The 27,819-nt window shown below is 37.4% G+C and overlaps 1 protein-coding gene across 2 annotated transcripts in view; it reads right to left on the bottom strand.

The window, feature by feature from the left end:
- Positions 1–3,976: 3,976 nt before the first annotated feature.
- Positions 3,977–27,819, bottom strand: part of MS3_00000244 (uncharacterized protein) — a 42,711-nt gene continuing 18,868 nt past the window's right edge. For both annotated transcript variants that reach the window (XM_051208086.1, XM_051208087.1), the window contains 6 exons: positions 25,734–26,643; positions 21,389–21,529; positions 12,287–12,708; positions 8,387–8,594; positions 6,335–7,083; positions 3,977–4,492 (listed from right to left, as the gene is read on the bottom strand). In XM_051208086.1, the coding sequence (XP_051067513.1) occupies positions 4,106–4,492; positions 6,335–7,083; positions 8,387–8,594; positions 12,287–12,708; positions 21,389–21,529; positions 25,734–26,643 (2,817 nt within the window). In that variant the 3' untranslated portion in view covers positions 3,977–4,105. The remainder of the gene's footprint in view (positions 4,493–6,334; positions 7,084–8,386; positions 8,595–12,286; positions 12,709–21,388; positions 21,530–25,733; positions 26,644–27,819) is intronic.

Raw genomic sequence — 27,819 nt, 5'->3', positions numbered from 1 at the left:
CCGTACAGCACAATACATAGCTAGGAGTTCTTAACCGAATGTGCTGTACCTCGATTCAGTGTCTAGCAACCGTCTAGAGAAAAATGTCAAGGGCTGCTAGAATTAGTTAGCCTATTATTGTAAGACTCCTCCGATTGCTAAGTCGGATGCGTCTACTGCGATACTAATGGTTGCTTCAGTGTCCTGATGATCAAGCATTACTGCTTGAGCGATAAGTTCCTCAGCTGTGGAGAATGCTTTTCGCGCGGTGTCGTCCAGCTTGATGGATTTCGCATTTCCACAAAGTTGGTCGGTAAGAGGTTTCGTTGGTGACGCGCAATTCGGTATGAAACGTGTATGTCGAAAACTTACAGAGCTATTTATTTTGAAGATTTGTTTACCGCTACAAGACCATTTCGAAGTCATGTTACATGTAAAAATGTCACGAGTATTCAGAGTTTGAGAACACCGTAACTATGTATACTTTTGTAACCGAGACGTACCAAATGTCAGAAGCAAAGAGGCTCAAAGATATATTTGATAGGCTGGCGATATATCGAGGAGTGATCAATATAAGCTGGCTAGGGTTCGTGGGATAAGTGAAGCACAGTTTACCAATTCGTGATCTGGTGTGCATGCGTGACCGAGCGATACTACATTAAAACTAATGCGTTCAGCATCATATGTCGAAGACTTACATAGTTATACATTCTGGGAATGTATTTATTACTACACCTGCTATGGACAGGATGGTTTCCATGATATACCCCCATGTCTCGATCACTCAGTTATATATTGCTGGCTTTTAGTAGATTAGGTCATTGCTGAGATGAAGATTTTCACTATCTTTGGTAGTAATTGAAAACACCGCTTGTCTAAAAATAAATTACAGGTGACAGGTTTCATTACAGCATTAAACGTTGACTATGTGTATGTTATTGTAACACAATAGCTTTTCAGGTCTCAACTACCCCAGTTTATCAGACACTGACGCAAGTGATACCTGGACCTATTTGTTTTCGAAATGTTGGCTGAAGGCCTCAGAGCACTTATTGATCTTACCAGTGTTGGTCTCCAATGTATTTGCGAGTATTAATGTGACTGTCATGTCACTAGACGTCCCGTCCTGCCCTACCGTAGATGCCAGGAATACTGGGCAATAAGTACATCTAGACGACAAACATAAGCTTGTAGAATTATGGTCAACTTCGTCATTAGTACTATTATTACAACAGACCTAATCATAATAGATGTGAAAACTTAATCTGTAAGACCTTAAGTGGAAGTCACATGATTGTCTACTCTGAATCGTATCGTAAAGATTCGAGATATAAAGTTTGGTGTTTGTAAATAACACATTTAGGTTAAAGATTGAATAATATATTTAGTAAGAGTAAAGACAAGTTATACACAGTGACCACGCCTGCTATGCTGAGACATGCCACTTTATTGAGTTCAACGTTCTTGCGTACTCCATTGTTGAACTTTTCTTCGTGTCAGTTATTGAATACGAATCTTTTCAGTGATTATATGCTCTGCTTCGAAGCAACTACAAGCTCACTGATAGAATATGTTTGGTAAAAATAAGAATAGGCCATAGAGTGACTACGCCTAGATTTCCGAGCAATCCAGTTCCTATTATGTTCCTTTACTAATTTTCCTCCACCATTCAATGTTCAGTATAAACGCTCTCATTAGTGCGCAGTTAGCTCGGGGAATCATGCGTTTCGGAGTTCGTGTAACTTCACTGTCACGACGACTTCGTAGATTGTGTCGTTTTTCTGTAATGGATATTTATTGTTATCAGCATGGAGTATGCATCAATCAAGCTCCTAGCATTTGGCTACCAAGATGTTGACAGGAAAAATAGTCTCAAGATAACGCTACTCCACCTCTCTCTTGTTTTATCGGTCTCGTTCGAACAATACGGAATCCAGAAAACACTATTGGTTTGTGCCAATGTCATAAGGTCAACTTTTTACTTATTCTATGATATTGGTTCATGTACAGATTCCTACCCATCTCAAGTTTCCCTTCAAGGTGGAGAGCTATACTCGGATTCACATTCGTGTGTCAGTTGGTTTGCTATAGATAACGTAAATCACCTTGTAAAGCTTGATAATGCTAGGTACATACAAGTACTGTCATTGAATGAGCTCCAGATACGCGACAAACACTAATTGAAAATAGGAACCAACAGAATATTCGACCCCAATCACACAACTAGGACAGACCGTCCCACTAAGTAGACACGGAATGGTCCAGACACGTGTTTTGAGGATAGCAACCTGATTACTCTGTGGCGATCTTGATATTTTTTCGCTTTTCATCCAATCATTTAAAAATAGCAAAACGCTACCATAAGCGAGCTTATTTATCACACTGTAATTGTTCTTGTAAAACTGACTAACCACTAGTATATATGACGACTTTTCCGGATTTATTTGTCCATATAATTTATGTCATTTATTTGATATGAAAACTGAGTTACCTAATTATGTTTCGTTCCATTGGGAATAGTGAAAATACACACTACGTTTGTATATTAATTCTCACTATTTATTAGCGCATTTGAATGTGTGGAATATGAACATCCGACTAAATCCCATATTTAGTTTTCAAATAACACAACTATATATACAGAGTTAGCCGGAATTAATATAAGGGTAAATATTTGCTTATCGCCATCAATAGATGTCAGAATAATGACTGCAACTTCATTAACCATGTCATACCTTCATAAGAAGTCATAGTGAATACGGAAATTTACATTGAAAGTGGGACATTATTCCCTAGACACCTAACCCCCTTTTAAAAAAAAAAATAAAATACATCAAGTAAAAATAAATTTCTACACATACATATATGTATCAAAAAAATCAGTTATATATATATATGCACAAAGTTGCCACAGTAAAGGTGAAAAAATAAAACACATAAAGTACAAATGCACTTGACTGGATTATCATCAATCATTACATTATAATTAGAAACACAAAATAACATAATATTCATATTAGTTAGAATAAATAAATTAATAGTTATAATATTAATAATAATCAATTACTATATATGCAATTAAGGGGTAATTTGTTAATTAAAAGAATTAAACAAATAAACAAAAAGAAAACAGAAAATAAGCTCAGTGCACAGAAACTGGTGATGAGTTTGAAAATCTTTCTTCTTATGGATTAAAACGTATCCATATATATATATATATATATATATATATATATATATATATATATATATATATATATATATATATATATATATAAATGGATACTTGTATAGTATCTCATACACAAAATTGTGAAGATAATAAACACAGATATGTGAATTAAAAAATATATACAATAAAATGTTCACTTTAAAAAATATACCGTCTACACATGATGATTGAATGTTGTTGTTTTTTTCAAACAAAACAAATTATATTCAACTATAATAAATTTCAAGGTGAAAAATGGCTTTTGACAAAAGAACGAAAACAAGGAAGCAAATTAAACAGTAAATAATCAATAATTATTATATATAATTTTTGTTTAAAAAAATATTGAATTTTTTTCCCGTGAAGACGATTCAACATGCATAGAATTAGTGTTAAAAGATGTTTGTTTATCTGATTGTTTGATTTCTTCTTTAGGAACGAGGAGAAAAAAAGGAAAGGGCAATTTTCAACTTTCATTTGACAGATTAAAAGGGAAAGAAGAGAAAAATAAAAAGAGAAATATGATAGATTCAAAAGGAAATTGAGTATTGAAGTATATGTATACCATACTAAGATTAAGGTAATGAAAACAACTGCTTTTTAGCATTTTACAAATAATTATATAAATAAATGAAATATAAAAAAGACATTGGAAAACCATGTGACAGATTGTAGTGTATGCAGTTCACCGGATAGAGGGACAATAATAACAGTAACAGTAATACAAAATGCATAATTATATATATATATATATATATATATATATATATATATATATATATAATTCCAAATAATAATAACCCTGATATTAATGTTTTAAAAATATTACACCGAAAATACAAACATATACATTTTATGCATTGTTGTTGAATAGTTAGTTTTTGATGTTCTACAAAAAAGGGAGAGAATAATTTTTCAAGTCACAGGAACAATCGAATTTTCGTGTTCATTTGAATTAGATAATGTGGCAGGATGAATTGATTTACCAGGGGAATTTGCAACAGCCACTGCACTTGCTAACCTAGTAGGATTAATTGGTTTACGTCTATTATGTGGTAAGTGCTGTTTATCCGCATATCGATCTGATGATGACGATGTTAAGTGATCTGTAGTGGTTGCCGTATTAGTTGATGTTGTCGCCATTGACGGTTTATGTTGTTTTTCAAGAGTAATATCATTGTCGTACAACGTATCATTTGATTCTTCAATGGAATAATCACTTTCAGCATCTGAGACAATTCCAAGTTTAGACTGATTATTTTGTTGAATATATGTTCGATAATTATGTATCCAACTTAAAATCTGGTATGCGATTGTGCGTGTGAGGGAATTCAAAACAAAAAAAATACAATTATCAAAAGCGAAAACCAAGCAAATCGAGATCAAAGTATGATGGATCAATAGTTAAATAGTTGTGAGGACGATATTAGAGTTAGACGTGTCAGTCGGTCAGTTACTAATGTAAGATCTAGCATGGATTTTTCTCGGCCCAAGTTGGTACAATTACCATCAACGTAGCATGAGAATAAGAGTATAAACGGATAAGATCGAAGTGTGAAAATTTGCGAATGACATTTATCTCAACAATTAGGAGCTTATGTGGCCGATTTTACATTATGAGACTCAACGTCGCTAGCCATCGATTGATAAGTATTGTGGTTGTCCAAACCGAGAAGTTTCCACCTAACGACGTAGCCCAGAACAAGGTCAACCAATTGAAGGGACCTCTTAGTTTGCTTGTGCCTAGTTCTATTCCAACATTTTCCCATGTCAGACAACGTTGGATATCGACGAAGGTGGGGTGAAATTTATAATAATAATTTGACAAAATTCGCTCAATAAATCAGATTATTTTGTTAATTAAGTAATAGCAATGAAGATGTAGTTGAATGGTGCCTTATGAAATAAGTAAGCTAACATTTAAAAATTAAGTAAAATTTTGGACAGTGTGTCTACACGAACTAGGCAGATTGTCCATATTTTCACGATTATTAATCGAATATATTAGACAACTATGATTATTAAAACCTAATTCAGCAATAAATCAACAGAAGTTCCATAAATATCAACTACTGTTGTTTAACAACTCAGTAGTTAGATAGTATTGTGTTCATTTCGAGATTCAAAGGTTCTACGTTCAAACTCCAGAGGGTCGTGCTTGTACATAGTGTTGAGAAATTAGAAGACAATATAAAACAGCCTATTACCTCTTCGTGGAGTTCAATGGTTCATTGAGTACAAACTACCTTACGCAAAAAGTCATCGTCTAGGAACACCGGCTTTGGTGGTTCAGGCATGGCGTTATGAATATTATCTCAGAGGCTTTCATAAAGTGTATTATTTACCGACACTGAGAAGTGGATAAGAAAGCTGTTAATCAGATAATGACATGGCACCATATTATAAAAGGAAGCTGTATAGAAGTGACTTTTCTAGGTCAATCATCATTTATTGAGTGAAGTTCTAGAGATGGTGCAGCTCAATGGAATGATAAGTTGTCAGTCACGACTCAATAAAAATCAATGGCGATCTAGTCGTTGTTTTCTTTTACTTCCTTTATAAGAGTTAGAGAGATTCTTTTCACTGGAAGTGGTCTTTCTCGGTTATATTTTTGAATGAACTGTATCTTCTATTATACAATGTTCTTTTTCATGTATTATCATGTTTTTCTCTTCGACAAACAATCGCATATTGCTAGACATTAATTAGAACAGATTTTTTACTCCAGAAAACAAGTGAAAATTCAGACAACAAACTAACTTATATTTTAATTATATATTTGATAGCGTGTCGGATGAGACTCAAGGTTCGAATTAGATTTTTGTTGGACGGGCTTACATCTTTCTATGTTTAATTGTTAATTTCTAAGATTTAATTGATTGTACATAACCATAATATTTAAACATTTTTACATAAGTACTTATTCAGTGGTTGGTAGCAGTCAACAAGAAGCCCTCCTCCGGATAAGTTTCATTTTTTTGACATAGGTCAGCAAGGCATACCTAGGATCTTGAGAGAACTGATACTCTCTGTTGGATCTATACCTGCGTTACGCTGCTTTACAGTGTGAGAAATTACCACCATTGAGATTTTCAGACTGAGATTGATCTGTTATATATATATAAAGAAAAGAACAAAACTAACCGTTTTATATGGAAGACATAAATCTTGAGCAAGCGATTTCATAGTTTCTGTTGATAAAGGTAATTGATGCTCACTACAAGCTGATATTAATGCATCCTGTTGTGATTGACTAATATTACAAAGACGACGACGAAGACTACGACTACTACCACTACTGATAACTTGATGTCGTTTACACTTTGACAGATTATTATTAGATTTTTTCTTTGAATTTGTTAATAATTTTGATTTAATTTGATTTTGTCTGCAAGAATTAGAGTTTGATGCCAACAGCATAACAGTTGTTGCTGCTTTAGCTATATCAAATAAACTTTGACGTTCATATTCATTTAAATGATCAATTGGTGCAATTTGTGATGAATTATTAATTGTGGCACTTTTTATTTTATTATTATTATTAGGTGACAATATGATTTGTGACTTATCAATTTTTAACAATTTACTATTTTTATTAGAAATCGGTGAATTAATTAAACTTTCTTGATTGCATAATGATGACGACGGTGATGATGATAATGAAGGTGTACGTTTACGAGATGCTGTTGTGGTTGTTGTTGTCGTTATTGCTATTGACGATGATGAATGTTGCTTACTTCTTAAATCGGAAGAAGTTACTATATCTGATGATTCCGGTTTAATCGATGGTAAATATTCACAGGATAAATCAGATATTTGTTGTTGCTGCTGTTGTATAGTTGACGTTTCATGACCTTGAATTATTTTTACATTACTATTAGGACGTGAAAACGCTAGATAAATAACAACAACAACAAATATTTTAAAAAGATATAAAGCTGAAAAGTTTGAATAATAAAAGATTATATTTCTGAATCTTCCCGTTATCGATGTAACGGACTGAATGTTGAGCAATATCTTTTGACAAATATGCATCCTGAGTGGAATGCCTCGACATTTCCACTAAAACCATAAACATTTCGTTATAGGGAAACTGGATAGTAGCTAGTAATGGAAATTAAGACCCACGTCACGTTCCATCCGGGGCTCTTCAGCTCAATGTAGTTGCAGTTCAGTGTTGGTGTTCATTCCCGAACTCGAACCTAAAACCTTACGCCACTAACCATTTTCAATTAAAAGAGCTTATTTTATTCATCGATTCAAATACTGCCCCACCTGGCCAACTTCTAAACAATATATGTTACCAGGTCTCAATGTGCACAATGATAATGTGATTATTGCTGTTAGTTTTCAACGTATCGTAAATAAACGAAAACAATGTTGTTAAGACCTAATAACGTGGGTATATAGGGTAAATCACTTGACTTGATTTATGTTCATATCAGAAAGTCCTATCAATATAAATTATTGATTAATTGATAATCCATAAAACAGTATATATAGGTGACCAGATCATGTTTATTGGAAAAACAGATTAGCGATAATAACGGAAGAAAGCAAGTTTATTATATACTGTGAATAAGAAATCAGTATATATATATATATATATATATATATATATATATATATATATATATATATATATATATATATCGAGTTGGTGTTGGTATTTAACATACGAATAAATTGGAAAAAATCTGAGCTGATTAGGTCAATCAGGTATGAGCAACGTACGAACAAGCACCTACGAACGAACACTAGTAACTCACAAATGTCTACTTTTAAAGGTTTTTTTCATAGCCATAATGTAAAACTGAATGAACTTTTGCACAGAATACTCGTCCTTTGTCTAGTAAATAGATATCTTACTTGCACTAGAGATAACTAACCAGAAGCAAACATTACGTAATTTAAGTGAAACTTGAACAAGTTAGCAATTATCTAAACGATGAGCTACAACTATCTTATATCAAGGCTACTAACACTCGATATATCTGGCTTTTTTAAATCATGATAGGTGATGCAAAATAAAATAATTGAAATTCTAAAAGCATACACATAGTGACCCACGAATACAAGAAATGAATGAACGTTCTGAGCAGTCTTGTCTACTTTTCAACACAACAGTTTAGTTTCATCTCTATTTAAAATAATTATTACAACACTACATATAAACAAAAGTGTAAGGAAATTTACTTTTGATATTTGCTTGAGCAGCTTTCAACATTTCCAAATGATCTGGTTCTTGTAACCATAAATGTAAACGTACATATGGTATTCTTGCCTTATTTGATAAATGTGACCAAGGACGTGTTTTTGATAAAATATCACTAACAGATGCTTGACACATTCCCAATACAACATCACCGAATAATCGTTGTGGTATTGAATGGCGTTGTAAAAGCTGATATATAGTGAATTAGAGATAGAAGGAAAGAACAAATGATAAATGAATCCCCCTCTCTAGATTAAAAAATGAACCATAGTAATAACAATAACGGAATACATATTCATAAGAAAAATATTTTATTTTCTTGCAATAGACTCTAGACGAAATGTATTGTGTAAAAAATGAAATAAAAGACACCACTAAAATGTCGAAATTAACCAATTACCACTTTGACGTATTAAGCGTTTAGTGACTGAATAAGAAGTTTGTGGGTGTCCTTAACAGTTTCTCGGAAAATCCTCTAAACGCTAGAAGAATATTTTGGGAGATCGTCTTTGGAAGCTTTCAAGAGAAACTTAAAAAACGGCTGACTATTATTCCTTTGGCCCGATTGGACGACTAGCGAATTCGTTATATCGTATTCCACAGAAGTTTCTAGAAACTCAAGGTTACGCATGGTTCTATAAATACGCCCGTGTTCACATGTAGTTTAGTCTTTTAAGTAAGACATCTATACTTACCGCTCTCTGAGAGATTTATGAGGACTAGGAAATGGTTAGCTCAGAGTTTAAGTACAAGACTTATCGGAGCTGACTGGAAACGCCACTCTAAGACATGAAATTATTAAAAACAAGTCAATCATATGAAGCAAATGTATGAACAACAAAAGATTGGGTCATAATCACCATTCATAGTTGTAGGTGAAAGATCAATTAAGAATAAAAAAGCTTATACATAAAAAGATAACATTAAAGTCCGAGAAACTCAAAGACATGAGACTTTAGCAGTATGATTCGATTTATCATATCATGTAACTGTAAATTGTAGCATATCGAAACACGGGCAGATTGAATTCATGAGTAAAGAAAATTCTAATCGGCATGAATTAAAGTTAATCACAAACATGCGGATCATTTCATTCTTTATCCGCTAAGTTCTAAACATCCTGTAACCAAATACCTAACTGTTTATTAAACAATGATCTCGTTAGTGGCATATATCTGCTTCCACTTTGTTACCTATAGAGGTGTTGTGTATTTGTGAGTTAGTCAAGTTGCTCCACAATCCACCAGCAACTTATTCTGTCAATATGGAATATAATTGGTTATTGTCCATATTGTGTTGTCATTGTTTGCACGTTGATAGTTATTATCTCTTCCCTTGACCTGAACTCTGACCTTGTAGTTGTTTGCTATTTTTCTTATTGGCCGAACTATCAGGTCTATTTCAATGCGTCAATTGATCGATGAGTGACCTTGGTGCTGTCTTCTAAGGTTTTGTTTGTGCTTTCTCTGTCTATAATTGTCCATAATTATTGATATAAGTGAGGATATATCATGCTATTTAACAGCTAGCTAGTGTTCATTTAGACAGACAGAGAGGGTGGGCAGTTTGTATGATATAGTGTTGTTTGCAGTTATTATAACTTATCTTGTGGATGATAATTAGCTTGTCATTTGTCACTGTGTTCTCAGCTTCGTATGATTATTTATTTATTTATTTTAACACACAGATATTGGTACAAGGAGGCACCAAATACATATGCGCCACACAAATCCCATTTGATATGTTTGGGGGCTGTGATACTGCCCCGGTGCCCAAACCGAAGCATTTAGAGGACTATACTTATTCGTAGCAGCCTTAATAAACTATTTCCTTCCATCGTTTAGAACAAGATTATTTGCTTTTTGGTATTTCCTGTTGATTGTGTAATTGATGGCTCATTGGCTAAGCAATTTTTGATATTTTCGGTAGCCACTTTTCTGAAATACATTCATAGGGCGTAATCTTTTCAGTTTCTCTGTGTAATGACAGGATTACAGTGTGCCTACACTCCATCAATCACCGTTTATACACAATGGGTTGTTGGTTTTATATTGATGATATAATCATCATTGGATTGGGGGTTCTGATTTATTCGAAACTCAAGTTTTTCTATAAGGATTCTGGTGATCGATATATGAACGGATGGTAGTTTATTGTTCGATTCTGTAGTTATTATGAATTTTATGCTGTCAAATATGATGGTGATCAAATTATAAGTACTTTCCAGTCAGTCCATTTTTCGTAAGGGTGGTGTGGTGTCGTGGTTGGATGGTAATATTATTGTATTATATTGTAAAAATCATGAATAAGGATGGCACAACAGCTCGTTCGATTTCATGTTGCTTCTTTTTTGAACACAAGATAAGTAAGACATATATCTTATAGTTCTAATCTAATTATGTTACTGATTTTCTTCCAGCTTTAATCATAATCAGATAAGACGATGCGATTTTCTTTAGACGAGGTTATCAGGATAACTTAACAGTTAATTTATTAGCTTAGATTTATACGAAATGCGTACTTCAGACATCAAATTCAGTAATCTTCTGTTCCTCTTTTAAAATGAGAACCTAATCTATGGAAAAAAGACACAGGGAGTTATAACAATGCACAGACATGAGCAACATCACACAACTTGACAACCAAACACTAAACGTCGCAGAACCACTATATATATTTGCAAGTTCATGATGACTTTCATAGATGAGCTAAAGTTTAAATTCATGACAACCTGACCAAAAGTCAATATGTTTGAACCAGTTCAATGAATTGAACCACTACAGAAGATTTGAAATAAAATTTAACCTATGAAAATGCTTATGATGAAGATTTGACGAATAAACTAAAATATTTCAATTTGGAAATGATCGATTATAAAATGAACCAATCAATATGATCAATAAAAGCATTTCTAATTACATCAATATTTATAATCAGATAAAAATTATTAATCAGGGGTAGTTGTTCAAACTATTTATTGGTCAGCTAATATATGTAAATTGATATAGATAGTATAGTAATACTGAATGAATTAATCAATCATAAGTAAATAAGCACATATGTGAAATTGGTTCAAGCTACCGAAACACCATATCAGTCAAGTTGAATGAAATGATAGAGTATTAGAAGTAGTAACAGTATCAATTACAGTAGAAAATCATATTGCATATGGATACTAGGATTCGAGAAGAAAGAATAAATTTACGACGTAAAAAAGATGAGATAACTTTAAAACACAAGATCTAAGGGAAAGCAAAGTGTGAATGCAATTGTGCAATACCAACCGATTTTGAGCCATACCAATCAGTCTCCAACTATTATTTACGATAATCACATGGACCCCAACCGGGTAGACTGTACTTACCTGTATTCAACCGTCAATGATTTCATGGATTGATATTTTTTTAATTGACTGCCCTTGAGCTTTGTCTCAATTTACTCCTAAACTAGCAAACACTGTGCGTCAAAGTAAGCAGTTGTTGAGAATCGAATGAATCAAACCATTTTTAAGTAAATGATAACTTAAGCATTCGATTAAACTATCTTACCATTTGTACAAAACAAGTGGGTTTGTGACAAGTTTTGGAACCCATAACGCGCGTTTCGTCTTATTCGGGACTCGTCAGCTGGGTATGCTTACACCGAAGCGTTAATATTCGCGCCCGTATTCTAATCTAATATATCTTTTGTCACATCCAACTAAGGAGTACGAAGTGGAATGAAAAATGTGTGTTAGGTTTCAATTCTAGTCACAAAGCCATCTATCTTTAACAACTCTTGACAATTTACATATGTCCCAACAAAGATTGATACACATTCCGTCAAAATTATTAATAACAGGATAATTCTAGTTCTTCCTAACAATGATATAAATATCTCACCTCTTTTATTTTGCCACACATAGATGTCGTATCCAGATCGGTTAAAGATGTTGCCAATTCCATGACTTTCTTCGATGAAGGTCTTTGATAAACGCTAGAATTTTGGTTAATATTATTATTATTATTTAGCGGCAACACAATTTCATTTTCATTAGAACATTCATTTTGTATAGAATTTGGTGTAGGTGAACCTGATGGACTTGTAATCGGTTCAAATAGTGAACAATCAATAGTTTGTCCAGAATACATCGCTTGTGAATCATATAATGAAGGATTCAATATCGATAGTGCATTTCCAAATGTTGTTGTTGATGATGGTGGTGGTACTGTCTGATCAATACACTGCTGTTGCATAGATATATTTGAACTAATGTTTATATCAGATTGGTGGTTTGAGTGGATAATTCCACTTTGACAAGAACCTGTAAATATAAGTAAATAAGGGGAGAAATGAAACGCGGTTGAACAAGGATACATATAAACATTTGTGCACGACGTCTTAAATGCAATTTTCATTTGACAAGAAAGATGAAATGAACAATCATATGAAGAAGAAAAACAAATAACCTGAACTAAACAAATCAATATATACATTCGTAGATTTGATGATAATGACAACCACTATCGATCGTCGATTGACTGACTCATTTGTTATATCTGGTAGCTGAACGTTTAATAATGACTTCCTAACTGCTTCCTAGTTGCCTAGAATACTATAACACTTGAGCATCGAATGAGAGAAAGAATAAACTTTATTTCAAGATTGGTTCAAGTATAGAAAACACGGATACTTATAGGTTTAGGTATGGCTTTGACAAGCTCGAAGCTTCTGAAAACACATTAAATTTCGTAACAAAATAGGTAATTAGTCAGTGTCATACATGATCCGTCGTTTTTCCAGGAGTTTCTATCGGGTACAGATTGGATATGAAATTTCTGAGGGGTCCCAACATCATTTCCTTTCACAATATATTACTAATGGGTAGAACACTGAGAGAAAATAAAATTGACATTTTGATAGTGTGTGAAGTATTACTATTTCTGGGACGCAGAAAAGCTAAAAGAATTTGGACTGTTCTGTCATTTATCAAGGAAGGGGTTAATGGCTCCCGAAATCACGGTACGGATATGATAAGATCATTTGATTTCTGCAAAATTTTGGCCTATGTGATTCAAGAAAGACTTTAGTTCGCCTAACAAATGATGAATGTATTCAGTAAAAAGCTAGATCCGGCCAAACCAAAATGTGGCGCAAATCCATGAAGTCACTGACAAGTGAACTGAGTCATGTTGGTAGGTGTAGACTACATGGTTGGGATCCACGAGATGATAGCAACCTTGAGTGACATGACTCAAAATCATTTGAAATGGCGCAAGTGCATCCACTCTTTGTGTTCTCCCAAATTCTAATCTTCTGAAATCTTTGTGCCCCTTTTTTTCTCTTTCTAGATTTATTTCACTGGATTATATTCCTTGAATAACATCTTCAAAACCTAATCTTTCCCATCACTGCTTGTACTTTTACCCCCTCTACCACTACGGGATTTGAATCGACAAATGCATCTAAGTGCTCCCAAAGAATTGTTAGCACATAGCGAAGACATCATTTGAGTAGCGGCCAGGTTTCAACTAGAAATGGGAAGTTGATTGCTGATCTTTAAACCAAAATAAATTGAGTTTACAAATTAGAAATTCCAAGCACAACTTGAGGTAGTCGATTTCTCAGGAGAATTATTGAGTTCATTGTTAAATACGATTTATGTTGAAATTGAGATTAAATGTAATGAGGATGATCGTGGAAACAAAATGAACCAGTTGGGGGTTGAAAATTTAAGGGGAAGATGGGGGGGGTGAAGCAGATGGCTGTAAAGGAAGAAAGAGAAGAGAATGAAGAAAGAGAAAAACAAAAAAAATTATAAGACATCAGGACCATGTTAGAAAAAGGGGTTGTACCAGTCGTTTGTGCACACACAATTCTGGTTTTTAGTGTGTTATAATTAACTGTGATGCGACAATAAATCCTAGAACTTTTTATCTTAAATTCAGTTTTGAAGGGGGAAAGCATTAAAAGCTAGAATGACATAAATCTGCATTATAGTTCATTATGTTTTGAGTAAGTAATATCCTAAATTCAGTGTATCTAATAAAAAATCATTTCCATTTTTATCTAAACTTAAAACAAAACTTAAGTTTTTTTCAAAACTCGAAACAAACCCAATAAGGATGAATTAAGCATTTTTGACTTATTAATTTAAAATTGTTATCACATGAACAGAGAAGTTCAGATTGAGCAATAAACCTTTTTTGGTTAGGAGAAACATTGGAATTCGATTGAATATATGTATTACTATTGCTACCATTACTACTACCAACAACAAGTGTGGATTCACATACAATTATTGATCCATTGGAAAGTAATTTTTGAGTAGAAGAGTGTAAAGAAACAGAAGCTGGAATGAGCTTATTTTGGGTATTTTTTTTACAAGTGACAAGTTAAAAAATAACAGATGAACAAGAAATTAGCGGTGACAGTTTTGGTTAATTGAAATTAAAACTATCAATAATGAAAAAACATCATACCGTTACAATTACAATAATTCAGCACTAATTTAAGCTTGGTTATGATGTTTGAAGAGCGAAGAGAGTATTCGGATGTCAAATAAATTATATAGGTTCCTTCTGAGTTTTTTTCATCAACGTTGATAAATAGTGAAAAACATAGAAGGCAGGTTTGTTACTTCATGTTGATTACACTCTTTATTGTCGAATCAAATAAATGGGATTTTTTTATTTATTGAATAGAGTTTGAACATTATCTGGATAATTCAGGTGGTAAATGATTGATGTAAAAAGCAAGAATTAATTTTTATAGATGTATAGGAAAATTACACTTCTATTCTACACTCGATTTTACTTTCAATGATATTTAGGTATATTTACTCTTTTTTGTAACATGATCGCATAACTTAATATAGAAAAAGAATATTGGTTGCTAGTCACGTTTGTTGTTGTTTGGCATTAGATTATATCAACTAATATCGAGTTTCCATGAGCAATTATTACTGTCATATTTTACATTAATCCATACAATTAACTTCATGTCCACAGAGGAGTGGTTTAATTCTGTTTTTTTTTCTAATTACACTGTGGTGTGAGCAACTGATGTCGACAGATATAAGCAGTGTGTATCACCAATCGAAAGCGGAATGTTTGGTGGCAGAATGTTAAGAAAACCGATGAAAAGAGAACGAGAACAGAGAGTGTTTGGTATGCAAACAAAGGAACAACAAATTTTGCAAATGAAGTATTCACCATGTAGTTCTCAGATTTTATTAAGAAATTCTGTGATTTTGTATCTAAATGCATTTCGTTGTCTCCGCCTGTGTTTTCATTCACTATAATACTTTAATAAAAGCGCTAACATTGATAAAAGTAGCGCATACAGTCAGTAACAACATAGAACTTCATACGTACGTACATCAGTTCGAGTTGCCACACCACATTAGCACAGAGATGCAGTGGTCGATTCAAATCCCGTAGCTCTAGATGTAGTAAGAGTATAAGCTGTAATCAGAAAAATTAGGGTTTGAAGATTTTATTCAAGGAGTATAATCCAGTGAAATAAATTTGGAAAGAGAAAATAAGAAAGGGACATGAAGAATTCAGAAGATTAGAATTTGGGAGAACACAAAGAGTGGATGCACCTGCGCCATTTCAAACGATTTTGAGCCATGTCATTCAGGGTCTCTAACCATCGGTTGCTATCATCTCTCGGTCCCCAATCATGTAGTCTACACCTACCAACATGACTCAGTTCACTTATCAGTGACTCATGGACTTGTGACATGTTTTGGTCTGGCCGACCCCAGCTTTCTTCCAATCTACTCCTATACCATCGAACATCGCACATCGAGGCAGTCGGTGGTTGGGCATACGTAACACGTGTCCCAGCCATCTCAACTTCATCAGTTGATTTGCCATCCTTGCCTAGTACCCGTTTCTTAACAACTGCGTTACTTACTCGACGCTCCCAGGATATACGAGCAATGCTTCAAAGACATCTACGATCGAATACTAGTAACCTAAGAATATCCTCTACTCTTACCGGCCATGTTTCATTGCCATGAAGTACGACGGAACGAATTGCTGCGCAGTAAACACGTCCTTTGGTTGATAGACGGATATCTCGCCTACGCCATAAATGACGCAAGTTGGCAAGAGCTAGTCGAGCCTTCTGTATCCGTGCTAAGATTTCGTCACACACCAGACCACAAGGGCTAATGAGACTTCCAAGATAAGTGAAGCGGTCGATACACCCAACTACTTCACTCCCTATCATTAGTTCGGGTGTCGTTGCAACCCAATCCTGAAGCAACATTTTGCATTTCGAGGGGGAGAATCGTATCCCGAACATGCTTCCATTGTTGCTTAGAGTAGTCAGAAGACTCTGCATTTTGTCAGCATCTTCACCAAATAGAACTATGTCATCGGCATATTCTAAGTCAAAAAGTGAATCTCGCGGTAGAAGTTCAACCCCTGGAAATGTAGATGAGGAAAGTGTTATCCCTAAAAGCACGTCTACGATAAAGTTAAATAAGAATGGAGAGAGTGAACAGCCCTTACGAACACCACTCGAGGTAATCAATTCTGATGACAGTTCGCCATAAGCTCTCACTCGACCAGTTGTGTTCGAGTAGAGAGCCTTTACAAGGTTAATGTACTTCTTTGGTACTCCTTTCAGTGACAAACACTCTGCCATAGGACCTCACGATCAACAGAGTCAAATGCCGCCTTAAGGTCGAGAAATACTACGATTGTGGGGCGTCTGAGTAGCGCTTACACAACTGTACTTGATTGAAATAAATTAATTCAGAATCTTATTTAGTTCTACTGTTTTCTTTTTGAGTTAATAATGTAGAATGAAAATCTAATGTGTATTTCTAGCATTTAGGGTTTGTGGATACTTTTTGAAGAAAGATTTTAACAATCTATTAGACATAAATACGATGATATTGTAAGTACTGAGTTATTATCCGGTTGACAAATTCGTGTACTTAGCCTCGAGACACATTTTAAAAGATAAGGTCTAGTGATATTACCCTATTCCCTCATACCAAGTTAGAGAAATGGGATTTAGACAAGCGACCTAGAGGCTGAAAGTCGAGTGCCCTAATCACTGAATCACCATTCCAAACACCATGCTACGTATCACGTTTAACATGTGAAGATGCAAACAATAACAGTGCTTCCACTATGAAATAGACAATCTGATAAATATAGTTTTGTGATTAAACTATAAACAAAATCATAATGGAAAAAACATATCAAAATCATTTCTAATACATTAATTAACGACTAAAATACGACTGATATCACACACACATGAACCAATAAACAGAATCAATTAACATTGTACAGTATAATTATCTCTTTTTTTTTAAAACTCTGATCACATTTACCAATTGTCAGAAAAATGAACTAAAATCAATATCAAAGAGTCACATTAATACTAGTACTTATAATACTACTAACAATAATCAATACGCAGAATCTACTAATATCACCATTATTATTATTATTATTATTATTATTATTATTATTATTATTATTATTATTATTATTATTATTATTATTATTATTATTATTAGTAGTAGTAGTAGTAGTAGTAGTAGTAGTAGTAGTAGTAGTAGTAGTAGTAGTAGTAGTAGTAGTAGTAGTAGTAGCAGCAGCAGCAGCAGCAGCAGCAGCAGCAGCAGCAGCAGCAGCAGCAGCAGCAGCAGCAGCAGCAGCAGCAGCAGCAGCAGCAGCAGCAGCAGCAGCAGCAGCAGCAGCAGCAGCAGCAGCAGCAGCAGCAGCAGCAGCAGCAGCAGCAGCAGCAGCAGCAGCAGCAGCAGCAGCAGCAGCAGCAGCAGCAGCAGCAGCAGCAGCAGCAGCAGCAGCAGCAGCAGCAGCAGCAGCAGCAGCAGCAGCAGCAGCAGCAGCAGCAGCAGCAGCAGCAGCAGCAGCAGCAGCAGCAGCAGCAGCAGCAGCAGCAGCAGCAGCAGCAGCAGCAGCAGCAGCAGCAGCAGCAGCAGCAGCAGCAGCAGCAGCAGCAGCAGCAGCAGCAGCAGCAGCAGCAGCAGCAGCAGCAGCAGCAGCAGCAGCAGCAGCAGCAGCAGCAGCAGCAGCAGCAGCAGCAGCAGCAGCAGCAGCAGCAGCAGCAGCAGCAGCAGCAGCAGCAGCAGCAGCAGCAGCAGCAGCAGCAGCAGCAGCAGCAGCAGCAGCAGCAGCAGCAGCAGCAGCAGCAGCAGCAGCAGCAGCAGCAGCAGCAGCAGCAGCAGCAGCAGCAGCAGCAGCAGCAGCAGCAGCAGCAGCAGCAGCAGCAGCAGCAGCAGCAGCAGCAGCAGCAGCAGCAGCAGCAGCAGCAGCAGCAGCAGCAGCAGCAGCAGCAGCAGCAGCAGCAGCAGCAGCAGCAGCAGCAGCAGCAGCAGCAGCAGCAGCAGCAGCAGCAGCAGCAGCAGCAGCAGCAGCAGCAGCAGCAGCAGCAGCAGCAGCAGCAGCAGCAGCAGCAGCAGCAGCAGCAGCAGCAGCAGCAGCAGCAGCAGCAGCAGCAGCAGCAGCAGCAGCAGCAGCAGCAGCAGCAGCAGCAGCAGCAGCAGCAGCAGCAGCAGCAGCAGCAGCAGCAGCAGCAGCAGCAGCAGCAGCAGCAGCAGCAGCAGCAGCAGCAGCAGCAGCAGCAGCAGCAGCAGCAGCAGCAGCAGCAGCAGCAGCAGCAGCAGCAGCAGCAGCAGCAGCAGCAGCAGCAGCAGCAGCAGCAGCAGCAGCAGCAGCAGCAGCAGCAGCAGCAGCAGCAGCAGCAGCAGCAGCAGCAGCAGCAGCAGCAGCAGCAGCAGCAGCAGCAGCAGCAGCAGCAGCAGCAGCAGCAGCAGCAGCAGCAGCAGCAGCAGCAGCAGCAGCAGCAGCAGCAGCAGCAGCAGCAGCAGCAGCAGCAGCAGCAGCAGCAGCAGCAGCAGCAGCAGCAGCAGCAGCAGCAGCAGCAGCAGCAGCAGCAGCAGCAGCAGCAGCAGCAGCAGCAGCAGCAGCAGCAGCAGCAGCAGCAGCAGCAGCAGCAGCAGCAGCAGCAGCAGCAGCAGCAGCAGCAGCAGCAGCAGCAGCAGCAGCAGCAGCAGCAGCAGCAGCAGCAGCAGCAGCAGCAGCAGCAGCAGCAGCAGCAGCAGCAGCAGCAGCAGCAGCAGCAGCAGCAGCAGCAGCAGCAGCAGCAGCAGCAGCAGCAGCAGCAGCAGCAGCAGCAGCAGCAGCAGCAGCAGCAGCAGCAGCAGCAGCAGCAGCAGCAGCAGCAGCAGCAGCAGCAGCAGCAGCAGCAGCAGCAGCAGCAGCAGCAGCAGCAGCAGCAGCAGCAGCAGCAGCAGCAGCAGCAGCAGCAGCAGCAGCAGCAGCAGCAGCAGCAGCAGCAGCAGCAGCAGCAGCAGCAGCAGCAGCAGCAGCAGCAGCAGCAGCAGCAGCAGCAGCAGCAGCAGCAGCAGCAGCAGCAGCAGCAGCAGCAGCAGCAGCAGCAGCAGCAGCAGCAGCAGCAGCAGCAGCAGCAGCAGCAGCAGCAGCAGCAGCAGCAGCAGCAGCAGCAGCAGCAGCAGCAGCAGCAGCAGCAGCAGCAGCAGCAGCAGCAGCAGCAGCAGCAGCAGCAGCAGCAGCAGCAGCAGCAGCAGCAGCAGCAGCAGCAGCAGCAGCAGCAGCAGCAGCAGCAGCAGCAGCAGCAGCAGCAGCAGCAGCAGCAGCAGCAGCAGCAGCAGCAGCAGCAGCAGCAGCAGCAGCAGCAGCAGCAGCAGCAGCAGCAGCAGCAGCAGCAGCAGCAGCAGCAGCAGCAGCAGCAGCAGCAGCAGCAGCAGCAGCAGCAGCAGCAGCAGCAGCAGCAGCAGCAGCAGCAGCAGCAGCAGCAGCAGCAGCAGCAGCAGCAGCAGCAGCAGCAGCAGCAGCAGCAGCAGCAGCAGCAGCAGCAGCAGCAGCAGCAGCAGCAGCAGCAGCAGCAGCAGCAGCAGCAGCAGCAGCAGCAGCAGCAGCAGAGCAGCAGCAGCAGCAGCAGCAGCAGCAGCAGCAGCAGCAGTAGTAGTAGAGTAGTAGCAGCAGTAGTAGTAGTAGTAGTAGTAGTAGTAGTAGTAGTAGTAGTAGTAGTAGTAGCTGTAGTAGTATGATCATATCTGAGTATTAGCTAACAGACTGGGGTAAACGATAAATTCATACTAGTTATCCTAGTATGAATATTATCGAATGAAATAGTATTTTACCATCATTTACTTATCTATTCGTTAAAAATAATACTAATTTCACAGATCGAACATATATTAGTGTATTGCAGAGAATGGAATCTGACCCGTGTTACGAATAGATCCAGACTATAAATATTTTATACTGTTAGCCAAAGACAAAGAGTGAATCCACTTTGTGTGATTGAGAACCATTGTGATCCGTGTCACTCAAAGTCTTTAACCATCAGTTGCGATAATCACTTGCAACTCAACCAGGCAGTCTGCACCTGTTAGTATGGTTTAGTGCCATTTCCAATGACTTCATGAACTGATATTATATCTTTATTTGGCCGCTTCTAGAGTTCTTTCGACCTACTCCTACATCGTGAATCACCGAGCATCCAGGTAGGCGGTGGTTGGGGATACGTAATAAATGTCACAACCACCTCAGTACATGGATATCCACTATCTCCGTCATCATGACTGATGAGACATTCAAGATGAGTGAAGCGGTCGATACGCTCAACTACTCGACTCCCCACTATTAATTCACACGCTGATGCATTCCGGTCCTGAAGCAACATTTAGCGTTTGAAAGGAGGAATGAATTTTTTTTTCTGTTTTATCAAGTGAAGTGGTTTTGTGTAGATTTTAGTAATCTGCTTTTTCCAAAGAGCAATAGGAAATGACGATTTTCAATGATTCACCAATTGACTGCGTTATCAGTTCATAATGCCATTTACTTGCAAAATGTTAAGATGACTATCTGACATAGTTTTGTGGTAATAATAGTAGCTTTCTAAATGTAAATATTTAAATACCATAACAGTATAGGATAAGAGAAAAAGGAGGGAAAGAGCTATATTCACATATAAGAACTTACATGATTGTAACAATTTTATTATATGGTCGGGATTATTTAAAAATAGCTGCATTCTTATAAATGGTTCACGACCTTTTTGTGTAAGTAATTTCCACGGTTTCGGTCTGGCCAATAGATCAGAAACACTTCCTTGAGATAAACCTTGATGTAAGAGCAAGAAGTATGAAAGTATTATTAACACTTAAGCTAGGCCAAAATTAGGACATAAAGGTTCAGTACAATTTAATAGAGGTACATTAAAAAAATTTTAATGACAATATGACTAAATGATTTTTTTAGTATGTAGATCATTTACCAAATGCAGGTTTGTGACATTAGCTCTGAGAGACATTGTTTTTATGAAGGTGAATCGGAGAATAAACAGAGGGTATTCAATTTGAGATCTATTAAATGAAAGGCGAATAATTTAACTATTAAGCCACTGTTGCATTTCTGCATATTTGTTGTTAAGATGGAGTTTGAAGGTATTGTGAGCTCTAAGTTGGATGATTTAATAGTAAAGCTTTAAATTTCTATCTAAACAAGACTATCTACACATATTTCACAAAGTGGTCAGTTAGTAAAATTGCTCTATAATTCATCAGCAACTTATTCTGTTAACATGAAATATGATCGCTTATTGTATATATTGTTTTGTAATTGTTTGCACGTTGATAGTCATGGTCTCTTCCACCGATCTGAACTTTGATATTGCATTTGTTTGTCATTTTTCGTATTGTCTGTCGATCGACGAGTGACCTTAGTGTAACGCCACATAAATTCTCTAATCTTTCTCATATTTTATCCATCTAAGTGTTCTATATCCCCCAGCCGCGTTTGCAACACACTAGGTACAAATTCGTGCACTTTGTTTTGAATCAAGTGTGAGGAATCGTGGTACTGCCTGGTTGCCAAAAACGAAGTAGGTGGACCAGGTTTTACACCCTGAACCTAGTGACTGAAAATTGAATAAATTAACCATTAAGGGATCGCTCCTAGTCGAATTCATGTACATAATTGTCCGCATTCATTGATATAAGTGAGGATATGTCACGGCGTTCAACAGAAAGCTGGTGTCGATGTAGACGCAGACGGAAAGTTTATATGACGCAGTGTTTGCCGCGGTTATAGCAATTTATCTTGTGAACGACATTTGTCTTGCATAATACTGACTGTAAAGACTTTGTGCGTTTACAACTTCAGCGTCACTGATTATATGAAATCCATATTACAAATGGAACCAAACAACAAATTATCATTATTAGTTGAGCTGATTACCAGAAACAAATCCAGGAAACCAAATAAATTTGAAGCCAATTGATACTAATCAGACAGTTATTTACGGCTATTTATTTGAAAACATAAATATTGATACAAAGGGGAACCGAATACATATGTGCCACACCAATCACTTGGTTGGTGTGTGTGCTGTGATGCTGCCCGGGTGCCCAAACCGAAGCAGGTGGTTTTACTAGGCAGCCGCACTCGGAGCCTTTGACCTGAAGGTCTGATCTATAAGGCAGTGGATCAACGTCAGGAAATGCAGTCCCATGGCAGCCGGTGACTAGCAATAGGTTCATACGCCATTTGTTTCCTTAGGACCCTGGAGACCATGTGAACCATTGCTTTGGAATCAGGTTTTCCAACTCCCCTAGGTGGACCCTCCATTTTCACCAATTCGGACATCCGCTTTTTGTCCTCTCAATTTAGTAAACAACACCCCCGTCACGAGAAGGCAGTGAGTAGGACTTCCATGGCAGTGGCTGTATACGCGTTGCCATGTGAGAGTATTTCGAGAGGGAGAGCTGACTCTCCCCACCTTCGGTCGGATCAGGGCATTTGGGGGTCAATTTGCCGCAACTTATTAGCACAACAAGGTGAACACCGAATCCACAGAAGCAGATACTTCAATGGTAGTAAAAAACGACATTTCATATAAAGATATGATACAGGAAGAAAGATATAAAGCAATTTTAGTCTCACAGTTTAAGGGAAGACGAAGAGTGTATACATATACGCTATTGTGATCGATTCTGAGCTATGACACCCGGAGTCTCCAAGCATTGGTTACGATAGTGAATAAGCTCAATAATATTATGACTATACAGAACGATAACAGACTGTTTTGATTGAGATATGTTCTGCTTTGAAGGACTATCAACCTAATATCGAAGATAATAACTAAAATACCATACAAAATGTACACTTTGAATGGATTTTTTTAAACATAAACTGACTGTTGTGAACTGGTAATCACATATAGAGAACATCATATAACATTGGTATAATGATTCCTGTGTTTTGATGGCATGTGGATTCAGGTATGCTTACTATTGAGTACTAACCAAATAATGACGAAACAATTGTCAAGTATATTTCATTAGTTTTTAATGGTTGTTCAACTGTCAGCAGTTTCTAATAAAAATTAAAACTATACATTATCTTAGTATACAGTATGTTTTCACCATAATCCAATTTTTATAAATGTTTACTCATCAGTCAGTCATAAGCAACATGAAATCAGGCACGTATGCGTAACGATTCAAGTTGGTGCATCACATTAGTATTGAAAAAGTCAGTCAGCTACAACGTAGGACCAGGCACATATGTGCATCGGTCCAGGTTGCCATACCGCATCAGCACAACAAGATCAACACCGGATTCATAGCAGTGGTTAGGTCAAAGGTGGTAATATATATGAGAAAGATTGCATATAGAGATATAGTACAAGAAGAAAAAATTGGTTCGTAGAAAGAAAGGTATGAAGCGATTTTAATCTCTTAGTTTAAGGGAAGACAGGGAGTGTATACACCGACGCCATTGTGATCGATTCTCAGCCATGTCACCAAGAGTCTCCAACCATTGGTTACAATAGTCACGCGGACCCCAACCAAGTAGTCTGCATCTACCAACATGGCTCAGACTAGAAGTTAGTGACTTCAAGCACTGATGCCACGTTTTGGTTTGGCCGCCCCTAACTTTCTTCCAACCATCTCCAATACCGGATAGCATTGCACGTCGTGGTAATCGGTGTTCAGGCATACGTAACACGTGGCCCAACCATCTCAGTCGATGAAGATTCATAACCTCATCAACTGATTTACCATCATTTCCTAATACCCTGCGTCTAACCTCACTATTACTTACCCGGTGATCCCAGCAGACGCCAGCAATATTTCTAAGGCATCTGTGGTCAAATACTAGTAGTTTACGGGTGTCTTCTACTCTTAATGGCCATGTTTCGCTGCCGTAAATTAAAACAGAACGGACTGCCGCGCAGTATACTCGTCCTTTTATTGATAGACGGATATCTCGCCTTCGTCATAGGTGACGTAAGTTGACAAAAGCCAAACGAGCTTTTCGAATCCGTGCAGAGATTTCGTCAGACACCAACCCATTATGGCTGATCAGACTTCCAAGATAAGTGAAGTTGTCAACGCGTTCGACTACTTCACTCCCTATCCTTAGTTCAGGTGTTGACGCAGACCAGTCTTGAAGCAACAACTTGCATTTAGGGGGAGAGAAGCGCATTCCAAACATTCTGGCATTGTTGCTCAGTGCTACCAGAAGACTCTGCATTTTGTCAGCGTCTTCACCAAACAGGACTATGTCGTCTGCGTATTCTAAGTCGATAAGTGGACCTCCTGGATGGAGATCAATACCCGAGAACTCAGTCGACGATAAAGTTATTTCCATCAGTAGATCTATGATGAAGTTAAACAAAAATGGGGAAAGTGGACAGCCTTGACGGACACCACTTGAGGTTGCAAAAGCAGATGACAGTTCGCCATAAGCTCTGACTCGACTAGTAGTGTTCACAAAGTACTATAGTAATAACAGTACCAGTGCTTGTAGATATTGGATAGAGACAATGAAGTTCAAGAATTCGCATAACAAAAAGGTACAAAATAATTTAAAAAATCAATAAATAAGAGAAGAAAAAGAGTGGACACATCTGGGCTATTATTGCAACGGATTTTGAGTCGTCATTCAACACAATCAATCATTGGGTACGAAAATCGCGCGGACCTCAAGCGGACAAATCGCAACCTACCTACACCGCTTAGTTCAAATTCAGTGACTTTATAGAGCGATGGCACGTCTTGGCTTGGTCTATCCCTATTTTTCTTTCAACTTACTACCGCTCTAGCAGATATCACGCATCGAGTTAGGAGGTTATTGGGCATACGACATACACGTCCAGACCACCCTCAGTCGATGAGGATTCACTAACTCATCAACCGATTTATCATCTTAATATTTGTTTACCGAAAATTATATATATATATATATATATATATATATATATATATATATATGAATAAGAAACATTTGGATAAAAAAATTTAAATAAAAAATAACTTACCAAGTATATATGCACCAAAAAGTCTTTGACTAATAGAATATTGAGAAAGAATTGAGCGAGTACGATGAGTTATCTCTTCAGTAGATAATTCACTGTACTTATCAATATCTTCTTGTTTCAAAGGAGGAAGTACCACTCTTTGAAGTGAAAGCATCGTGTTATTGATATAACTTGAATCAGATAAATTATCATCAGCTGTTTCATAGGGATTATGATGGTGAACTGTATCATTATTAGTTAACAATGGAACAGTAGTGGTCGTAGTATTAGTAGTAATAGTAGCCGGAGCATTTATAGTTGCAGTGTTTGAATCTTCATGATTCCATTGATTCATATTAATATGCTCTGAATTCGCTAATGTTGATGGAGTTTTCAACGGAACACTAGCCGTTGCTGCTGACGCCAAAAGCATTAAAGTTTGTTGTAAGGACATGGGTGATGACGACAGAGAAGTAGAAGTAGAATTAGATGTCTGTGAGAATAATGGTGTTGATACAGGTTGAATACCTAAAGGTGGGATCGGTAGGTGATTATTTAATTTAATTATTGATGGAGATAATATAGGCATCGGAAATTCATTAGTTATGACTGGTGTTGTAGTAGTTATTGTTGTTCGAAGTGGTGTATATATCGGTGCACAATCATCTTGTTTAATAATAGTATTATTGATGGAATAAGGTGAAGAGATTGATGATGAGTTAGCCAATAATGGAAGATTACTATTGAACAAAATATTTTGATTACTGTTGGTTACATTTTTTGAAGTATTTAAGGCACAAGGTAATGTGATGGTGGATTGTACTTTTGAAGGATATGGAGAATTATTATTATTATCAAGTGTTGAGTCGAATATGACTGGTTTATTTGAATTGATTGGATTATTCGTCAACTGAGTAGTAAATAGTTTTAACTAAAACAATAAAGATAAAAATAAAACTTGTCATAAGAGAAGAAAAATCCTGGTGTTATCTATTTCTGTTTAACATAAAGACCATTGAAGTGAAAAGAATTAAGTGTACTGATGGGTGAAGAAATCCTGGGACAGATTTAAAACGCTTCCCTACTCTTCATGGATTTGTGCTACCTGTCATGCAGGGGGTGTAAGTTTTCCGATTAAAAAGCAGATATACTGTACAGCTATCTACTCTGTTTTACTTTATGGCCAGGAAACTTGGGCTTCGAAATAAAAAATCCACAGATTACTAGTATCATCGTTCATGACATAGTGGAACAACTGGATGGTTAATACTGGGGTAAGGTCGGAAATCATTTGATAAAGGTGGAAAGGTTCATCGGTTGTCATGGATGAGATGTGTGTTACATATGTTAAACTAACGTCAACTACTACATAACAGTAGCTCACATAAACAGTGGCACATGGACAGATCACTATATGATGGTATTGACTCATGAAGTCACTGATCACTGAACAAACTCGTATGTGCACGTAATTACTATGATCAGTAGGTGATGTTGGATGATATGGCTCAAAAGGAGTCGTGGTGTGGTAGATGTATTCAATCTCTCCATGGATCTTACATCTCAAAATCACTTCACACTTTTTTGATATATCAGAACGAAGATTAAAGAAGTGATAACTCCCAGAATTAAAATAGAGATTATTATTATTATTACTAATACATATTCTTATTGTATCATTACTAGGCAACTGAACTAATATATATAGGGTTTATCTTCTATTTAACTATTATCGTGCCATTTATTAGTCTTATTTTATTGCCAATCAATTATTCGCAGCTTTCCTTCACTTACAAACACTTCTGGTTTGTTTATGTACAATTATGATTTGTCGTTTTTTATGGTACAATGTGATATGGTATGTCTGTTTATATAAGCCCAGAATGTTTGAAATAAAATAGTAACAGAAGCTATCTGCTGACTTCTCTCCAAACTCGAGGCAACGGATAGAGGGGTACTGAATATGCTGGGACAAGTAGGAGTTTATCAAGCGTCAGGGTAGAGAATTATCAGAACTTTGATCGGCGACTAACATGTGATATAGATTAATGTCCCAAGTCACAACATATTTAATACTGGAGATCCATTCTCTCTCTTTGAGTTATCC

The sequence above is a fragment of the Schistosoma haematobium genome, chromosome 2 (assembly GCF_000699445.3).
Source record: "Schistosoma haematobium chromosome 2, whole genome shotgun sequence".
NCBI lineage: Eukaryota > Metazoa > Platyhelminthes > Trematoda > Strigeidida > Schistosomatidae > Schistosoma > Schistosoma haematobium.
This window is presented reverse-complemented; position numbering and strand designations above follow the sequence as displayed.